The 9,069-nt window shown below is 43.3% G+C and overlaps 1 protein-coding gene across 1 annotated transcript in view; it reads left to right on the plus strand.

Moving 5' to 3' along the window:
* The window catches only part of amacr (alpha-methylacyl-CoA racemase), a 44,747-nt gene extending 36,148 nt beyond the window's left edge, over positions 1–8,599 (plus strand). The window contains exons 5-6 of the mRNA XM_029655429.2: positions 5,704–5,890; positions 7,300–8,599. Of these exons, the coding sequence (XP_029511289.2) occupies positions 5,704–5,890; positions 7,300–7,709 (597 nt within the window). The 3' untranslated portion in view covers positions 7,710–8,599. The remainder of the gene's footprint in view (positions 1–5,703; positions 5,891–7,299) is intronic.
* Positions 8,600–9,069: the final 470 nt, after the last annotated feature.

The following is a 9,069-nucleotide window of genomic DNA, read 5'->3' on the forward strand; positions in this document are numbered from 1 at the left end:
AAGGGATTTTGCAGCCCACATAAATGTCCTGGGGGGGAAAAATTCCGTAGGTCAAAAACTATTTGGAGACCCAACCCTGTTCCAGCTGGGCCAAATGAGTAAATAGCTAAACTTTACTTTATTGAATGATCTCTTATCATAAACCTCTGAGCGGGACCGTTAGTGGGTTTATGTTTGCACATTCGTCCAAAACACTATATAGCCTATGTTTATTTATCACAATGTTTTTTTGTATATTCTATTCTGCAATGTAAGGTGACATAGGGCACATATGCTAACCTGAATAGCAGGGGTTCTCAAAGTGGGGTCCGCTGTACTGCAGGGGGTCCACAGCCACATCTCAAAATCTAGTTTAAAAAGAATTATAATTGGGGTGAATATCACCAACAATGACAGATTTAGACTAATTTTGATCCGTGGAGAAAGTTGATGGTGTTATACAATACAATGTTATTCTAAAATGTAAGTTCTTAACCCTGGGCAACATGGGCATGGGAGGCTCACAGGGATATGGGATCCACAGTACTATACCGATTTTATACACTTTTCAACTCAATACTTCTTGTATTCCCCCAAAAATTGCATTTCTTTTAACATAAATGCACTGTAATTTACGTTTTAAAACTACAAAGGTTTATCTCTGTCCTCATGGCAAAATGTGTAGAATTGCAGGATATTAGCTTTAAAGCAGCAACATTTTCATAAGAGATGGGCCTTTTTTTAAATGTTCCTTCCCAGGGCCCAAGACTTGGTCCGTCAAGCCGTGCATTGCCAAAAGTCATAGTATAACTTTTTTTTTTATCTCACTGGAGTTGTGTTTTGATAATGAGGGGGTCCCTGATGAATTTGCTATCACGAAAGGGGTCCCCGGCCAGATCCAGTTCATGGATTTACAGTAGCAACAGCTGTGTCTTTTGGTTTTCTCTCCCCATCACTTCAGATTTCATATCTCGTTCATATACATCGTGGCTGAAGTGCTTGCTGTACACATGCAGCGATGCGAGGGTGGCTGCAGAAGTATTTACATCATATTTACTGCATCCAATTGTTACCAAACAATCTTCGACAATCTCTCTGTATCTTTTATCTGAAAATGGTCAAATTTGGTGCCGGCTTCCCTATTTCGTGTATAAAGTGAAGCCAGGGACCGAACACCAGCTTGCTGTTGCTGCCATCTCTTAATCCACTTTTCTTAGCTAACTTTACCTGCAATATGCCATACGCAACGCCCCCTTGTGGTTGAAGGCTCTATTGCGAGACGGACACAGCATATTTAGAATTTTTCAAAACCCTGCGTCCATCCAACACCAACAAAAGGCACAAAAATGGCTGTACTATGTAGCCAAAATACTGTGAGTGATATGCAGGTCAATAACACTATTGTCGCTTAGTGGCCCAAGCACTTCATCCTCAATGGACATGGCTGCAAGCCTTTTCGGACCCATTGTCTTACGCAACCAGGAGTGGAGCCGGCGCAGTGCACTAAAGGACCTTTCACAGGAGCAGCTGCTCACAGGAATTGTGACGGCAACCTGAATGATTTCCTTCAGAGAAGGAAACATATCATCATCCAGGAGGTTATGCACAGCAAGCAAATCTTTGGGAGGACGTCCAGCCTCTCTTTTCCGGGCAAGAAAGTTTCTGGCCACCAACATCTCTTCTGTTTTTAACATCAATACCGTAGTGCTTGGCAAACTCAGTTCAGCATGATGTATCTAGGATGTTTTTTTGAGTTGGGGCTGCATGCCTGTATGCCTTTTGAGCATCTACAGTCGAGAATCGCTGGTCAAGCTCACAAACCACTCTGTCCAAGCAGGGGAGCAACAACTCTGTTTTCATTGTTTGGGAACATGACAGTTCTGTGCCTAAACCCAAGGAGGTCTCCACCACAAAATCTCTCATTTTCCTTTGTTTGTGCTTTCTTGCTGCATCTGCCTCTGGAATATTGTGAATTTCACAGAGTGCTTTGGTTCTGTTAAAAAGTTCTGTGGCGAATGCATCTGTGCGTTTGCCTATCAGTGTGTCACATACAGCTTGTTTGCTGAAACGAGCTTCTGCCAGGTCTGCAGTCTCTCTTTCTGGAGGAACTTGTGTCGTCCCTCAGTTACAGAAAGAAACTGAGACTGAAACATCAGTAGGAAATACACGATGGAGAACTGATGAAGCTTTGCTCTCAGACCAACAGCCATGGGGGATCCAATAGCAGATAGACAATCACGAATAGCAGTTAAAGTGTCCAGGACTGCATTTCTGGACCGCAGCTGGCATCCCCGGTGAGGGTTTGAGAGTTGTACAAGTTCAGCTCATGAGCATAGCAATGTACATAAATTGCCTCCGGATGCAGCACTCTGAAATGTGCTGCACACCTCCTTTGGACCCACTCATGACAGTTGCACCATCATATGTCTGTGCAACGCACTTTAGGCCTGCTACCCCCATCATAGGTTAACGCACTTTAGGCCTGCTACCCCCATCATAGGTTAACGCACTTTAGGCCTGCTACCTCCATCATAGGTTAACGCACTTTAGGCCTGCTACCCCCATCATAGGTTAACGCACTTTAGGCCTGCTACCCCCATCATAGGTTAACGCACTTTAGGCCTGCTACCCCCATCATAGGTTAACGCACTTTAGGCCTGCTACCCCCATCAGGTTAACGCACTTTAGGCCTGCTACCCTCATCATAGGTCTGTGCACTTTAGGCCTGCTACCCCCATCATAGGTTAACACACTTTAGGCCTGCTACCCCCATCATAGGTCTGTGCACTTTAGGCCTGCTACCCCCATCATAGGTTAACGCACTTTAGGCCTGCTACCCCCATCATAGGTTAACGCACTTTAGGCCTGCTACCCCTATCATAGGTCAACGCACTTTCGGCCTGCTACCCCTATCATAGGTCAACACACTTTAGGCCTGCTACCCCTATCATAGGTCAACACACTTTCGGCCTGCTAACCCTATCATAGGTCAACACACTTTAGGCCTGCTACCCCTATCATAGGTCAACACACTTTCGGCCTGCTACCCCTATCATAGGTCAACACACTTTAGGCCAGCTACCCCTATCATAGGTCAACACACTTTAGGCCTGCTACCCCTATCATAGGTCAACACACTTTCGGCCTGCTACCCCTATCATAGGTCAACACACTTTAGGCCTGCTACCCCTATCATAGGTCAACACACTTTCGGCCTGCTACCCCTATCATAGGTCAACACACTTTAGGCCTCCTACCCCTATCATAGGTCAACACACTTTAGGCCTGCTACCCCCATCATAGGTCAACACACTTTCGGCCTGCTACCCCTATCATAGGTCAACACACTTTAGGCCTGCTACCCCTATCATAGGTCAACACACTTTAGGCCTGCTACCCCTATCATAGGTCAACACACTTTAGGCCAGCTACCCCTATCATAGGTCAACACACTTTAGGCCTGCTACCCCTATCATAAGTCAACACACTTTCGGCCTGCTACCCCTATCATAGGTCAACACACTTTAGGCCTGCTACCCCTATCATAGGTCAACACACTTTCGGCCTGCTACCCCTATCATAGGTCAACACACTTTAGGCCTCCTACCCCTATCATAGGTCAACACACTTTAGGCCTGCTACCCCCATAGGTCATCATTTAGGCCTGCTACCCCCATCATAGGTCAACACTCAAACACACTTTAGGCCTGCTACCCCTATCATAGGTCAACACACTTTAGGCCTGCTACCCCTATCATAGGTCAACACACTTTAGGCCTGCTACCCCTATCATAGGTCAACACACTTTAGGCCTGCTACCCGACTCATTTGTAGCTGCATCAAATTACTTGATTTCTGCTAGTGCTTGTAAACGCTCCTTAACTGTCCTCTCTGTCACATACCTTACACACAGAGCCAACTGTTCAGACTGCCCATCCCTGGCCTCATCCACCATAATGGCATACATTCCAGACTTTGACATCTCAGAGACCATGGTGTCTGTAATCTCTAGAGCACAGCATTCGATCTTGTCATTCTGAGATTCTGGAAAGCGAGACATCACATTTGATGGATAATTGTACCTTTGCTAGTTACCTGGTAGCTTTGCCATGCCACAACACTGTCTCTGTGTATTTGTGACATCTCATGTTTACCGAAGAAAATGGAAAGCAGAAAGCTGCGTTTTTGTGGACAGAGTACGCTACCCAATTTTGTATATTTCAAACCAGCAGTGCTGAAATGCACTTTTCAATGTAACAAAACTTCAGCTTCACTTGTCTGGGCCCAGTGTCACCTAAATCGCTCTCATTTCTGGAAGGAGTTGCTGCAGGGGCTTGATTACTTTATTTCTCTGGATCTGTTTGTTGTCCCTCCCTCTTTCTCTGGATCTGTTTGTTGTCCCTCCCTCTCTCTCTGGATCTGTTTGTTGTCCCTCCCTCTCTCTCTGGATCTGTTTGTTGTCCCTTCCTCTCTCTCTGGATCTGTTTGTTGTCCCTCCCTCTTTCTCTGGATCTGTTTGTTGTCCCTCCCTCTCTCTCTGGATCTGTTTGTTGTCCCTCCCTCTCTCTCTGGATCTGTTTGTTGTCTCTCTCTCTCTGAATCTGTTTGTTGTCCCTCCCTCTCTCTCTGGATCTGTTTGTTGTCTCTCTCTCTCTCTGAATCTGTTTGTTGTCTCTCTCTCTCTCTGAATCTGTTTGTTGTCTCTCTCTCTCTCTGGATCTGTTTGTTGTCCCTCCCTCTCTCTCTGGATCTGTTTGTTGTCTCTCTCTCTCTCTGAATCTGTTTGTTGTCCCTCCCTCTCTCTCTGGATCTGTTTGTTGTCCCTCCCTCTCTCTCTGGATCTGTTTGTTGTCCCTCCCTCTCTCTCTGGATCTGTTTGTTGTCCCTCCCTCTCTCTCTGGATCTGTTTGTTGTCCCTCCCTCTTGCTCTGGATCTGTTTGTTGTCCCTCCCTCTCTCTCTGGATCTGTTTGTTGTCCCTCTTTCTCTGGGCATGCTTGCTCTCTCTCAATTATACAGCTCGAATATTGATCTATGCCTTGCACAGAAGCCTCTCTTTCTGCATGACCTTTTAAGATATCATGAACATCATTTATTTATGCCTAACAAAAGTAAGACATGCTGTACAAATTTAACTGAAAGCTTAAACATCTACTCGCTTTTTTATCACTAACCTTCATCAGACATGCTCCCTCAGCCATGTCAGCCTCCAGCTCACTAACACATTTGTGCTGAGAATTTGAGAGGAATAGATTTTTGTGTGTATGGAAAATGCCTGGGATCTTTTATTTCAGCTCAGGAAATAAAAGTGCAACACTTTCCATGTTGCATTTTTATATTTTTGTACAGTGTAGTGTCAGTGTGTGGAATCACTTGAGCGTTTTTATATTTTTGTACAGTGTAGTGTCAATGTGTGGAATCACTTGAGCGTTTTTATATTTTTGTACAGTGTAGTGTCAATGTGTGGAATCACTTGAGCGTTTTTAGATTTTTGTACAGTGTAGTGTCAATGTGTGGAATCGCTTGAGCGTTTTTAGATTTTGGGTAAACGTCTCCTTTTATCCGTTGATTGACAGGTCTAAAGATTTTCCCTGAAGCATTTGATTTAAACATTTTTAGGGAAATGTAGGCCATGGATGATGTTGGAATCAGTGCAACTTTGTTTGCAGTTTGTATGCCAATCGTAAAACAGTATATTCACCCTACACTTCCCTCTTATTTCCAGGTAGAAGGAGCTGCCTATGTCGGCTCGTTTGTGTGGAAATCTCGTAGTATTGGCATGTGGAACAACTCGCGTGGGGAGAACATGCTGGACAGTGGAGCTCCATTCTATGACACATACCAGACCTCTGATGGGAAATACATGGCTGTCGGGGCTATTGAGACACAGTTCTATAACCAGCTCATCCATGGTCAGTTTTGCTCAACTTTACATTCACTGATTGTCTAATTTTCTATCTCTCCTGCTTCTCTCTCTTGCTTGTCTTTCTCCTGCTCCTCTCCTGCTTCTCTCTCTCTTGCTTGTCTTTCTCCTGCTCCTCTCCTGCTTCTCTCTCTCTTGCTTGTCTTTCTCCTGCTCCTCTACCGCTTCTTCCAACTGTGTCCAGGCAGGCTGATCAGCATCTCTGCAGATTATCCCCCTCCTTCCCTCCCCTGGCATACTGAGCACATCTAACAGTCTGTCATGTATAATGCATATTACACACACACGCAAACACATCATGCACAGCAAGATACTGCAAACAACTCACACCATTCTTTTTCATGTAACCGTCTTGCAGCTGTGAATATCCATTTTTAAAAACTGGACAGATACAGTGCCTTCAGAACGTATTCACACCCTTTACCTTTTTCATGTTGTTGTGTTACAGCCTTCATTTAAAATCAATTAAATAGAGATTTTTTTTAAACACAAGGCCTAATCTACACTGTTGTTTACCAAGAAGACGGTGAATGTTCCTGAGTGGCCGAGTTACAGTTTTGACTTAAATCTGCTTGAAAATCTATAGCAAAACCTGAAAATGGTTGTGTAGTAATGATCAACAACCAATTTGACAGAGCGTGAAGAATTTTTTAAAGAATAATGGGCAAATGTTTCACAATCCAGGTGTGGAAAGCTCTTAGAGTAATCACTGTCAAAGGTGCTTCTACAAAGTATTGAATCGGGTGTGATGAGATTTCTGTATTTCATTTTCAATAAATTTGCCTAGAAAGATAAAGATAAATAAAGATGTCTAGAAACATGTTGTCATTATGGGGTATTGTGTGTAGATGAGTGAGGGAATAACGTATTTAAATTCAGGCTGTAACACAAGAAAATGTGGAATAAGTCAACGGGTATGAATACTTTCTGTAGACACTGTAAATACCCACAGGACACCTCTTGAATAACTCATTTGTGTTTGTTTAAAGATTTCTCTTAACTCTAAAATAATGTGCCTCATTCTCACACAGCTTGAATTGACACTCTATTCTTTTTGAGCCAGATAAAAGGAATATCAATGATTTAACCTTTCTGTAATGCCAAACATTGATGGGTGCTTGTTCATTACATATGAAATGGGTTTGAATAGATATTACTTCTCTTTCCTGTCGTCACTATCTGGGCAAGTGGCAAAGTCATAAACCCCAACTATTTTTTACAACTTCTGTTCTTAATATCTGATTTTAAATCTAACCTTAACTTTTAAAAAATTAATCAAATGTTTTAAGATGTAGCTAATTGTTTGACTTTGCCACATCGAGTGGGAACCTATTTCCTCGACTGCATCCATATCTCTGTGTTACTCATATCACATCATTTGCATATCACCTTTTCTAGGCCTGGGATTAGATGCTGCCAACCTTCCTCCCCAGATGAGCTTCTCTGATTGGCCAGTGGTGAGGCAGATCTTCACTAAGCAGTTTGCGACTAAGACACAGGAGGAGTGGGGTCACGTGTTCGACGGAAAGGACGCCTGTGTGACTCCCGTACTCTCTCTGGACGAAGTGATCTCCCACCCCCATAACCAGGAGAGGGCCTCCTTCCACAGGGACGCCCAGGGGGAGGTGACTCCGAGCCCCGCACCTGTCCTGTCCCGTACCCCTGCTGACCCCTGCCTGGCCCAGGACCCCCTTATAGGGGAACACACACGCCCCGTTCTAGAGGAGTTTGGCTTCAAACTAGCAGAGGTAGACCAGTTGCTCTCAGCTGGTATTATTGAGTGTAACGTAGCCAAAGCACGGTTGTAGCCAGGCCTTTCTTCTTCTCCTGCCTCTCTCCTCTTCCCTCCGTCCCTTTGTCCTTCTTTAAGAAAAACACCCCGGCTCTCCAATGTACACTTTAATGTTTATAAGTTGGACGACCATCTTTGATACATGGTGTGCCATGCTGGATGGATTAGCTATTCAATCATTAAGTACTTGGAGCCCTTGGATAAATCACACTGCAAATGCAATTCATTCATTTAATTGTTATTATTATATGTAACTTACAGGTGTTTGTAGTAATGGCTTCCCTCTAACATGCAATAATTGCTTCAGTAGAACGTCTTCCACCTACTGCAAGCCCTGTCGCCTTTGTAAGTGTTTGGACTGTAAGCACTTAATTGTAATTGATGTAATTATGTTGATAGCTAGATAGCAATGACAATATGTCAGTCATTACTAGAGTGAGGTAGAGCAAAAGGAGGCGGAGAGAATGATGACCCTTGACTGTAAGTACTCTTTCATATCAGTTATTATCTGTATCCAAGGGTTTGTGATGTTTTTTTACATGATCAAATCAAATGTTATTGGTCACATTCGCCGAATACAGCAGGTGTAGACTTTACAATGGAATGCTTACTTACGATCCCATTCCCAACAATGCAAAGTTAAAAAGTAAGACAAATATTTTCTAAATAAAGAAATAGTAACACAATCAAAAAACAACGAGGCTATATTACAAGGAGTGCCAGGACCGAATACATTAACGTGTCATAATGTGCCTCTGAATAGTCTTTGTAATTCTATAAATATGGTGAGATTATTCTCAGCTATTGACTGAAGTGCCTGTATTTTATCTTGAATGTTTTCAAAGATGGATGGGCACCCCATTAATAATATTTCTTGACAATTTGTATTAAAATGCTTCAATTAAAGTCATGTTTCTTTTTTATTTTATTTTGTAGTACAGCTGTTAGATCAATTGAATGCATGATGTTCAGAAACCTAGAATTACATGTGATAATTGAAGTTTCACCCAAAGCTATAGATACAGCGCTTTAAATCAGGAATGTCATTTACTTCAGGCATATAGACACACACACAGTACATTCAGAAAGTATTCAGACCCCTTCACCTTTCCAGCATAATTAATGTTCTAATCGTGATGGACCACATTGATAAGAATGTTCACTTCCTCCACTCAAAGTAGTCTAGCACGTGACCGTACCTAGCCCTCACTCATTGGTATTTTTAACTCTGGAACACAATGTATCTATGTTAGTGACCCTAGGATTCGGGGTCTGGTGAGAATGTGGCCTTTAAATCTGTCTGACGCCTCCCTAGGTTCCTCTGACGTGGGCGGCGGGCATGGTTCCCATGAGAACCCCTGGGAATTGCCTCAATG

The sequence above is a fragment of the Oncorhynchus nerka genome, linkage group LG4 (assembly GCF_034236695.1).
Source record: "Oncorhynchus nerka isolate Pitt River linkage group LG4, Oner_Uvic_2.0, whole genome shotgun sequence".
NCBI classification, from domain to species: Eukaryota; Metazoa; Chordata; class Actinopteri; order Salmoniformes; family Salmonidae; genus Oncorhynchus; species Oncorhynchus nerka.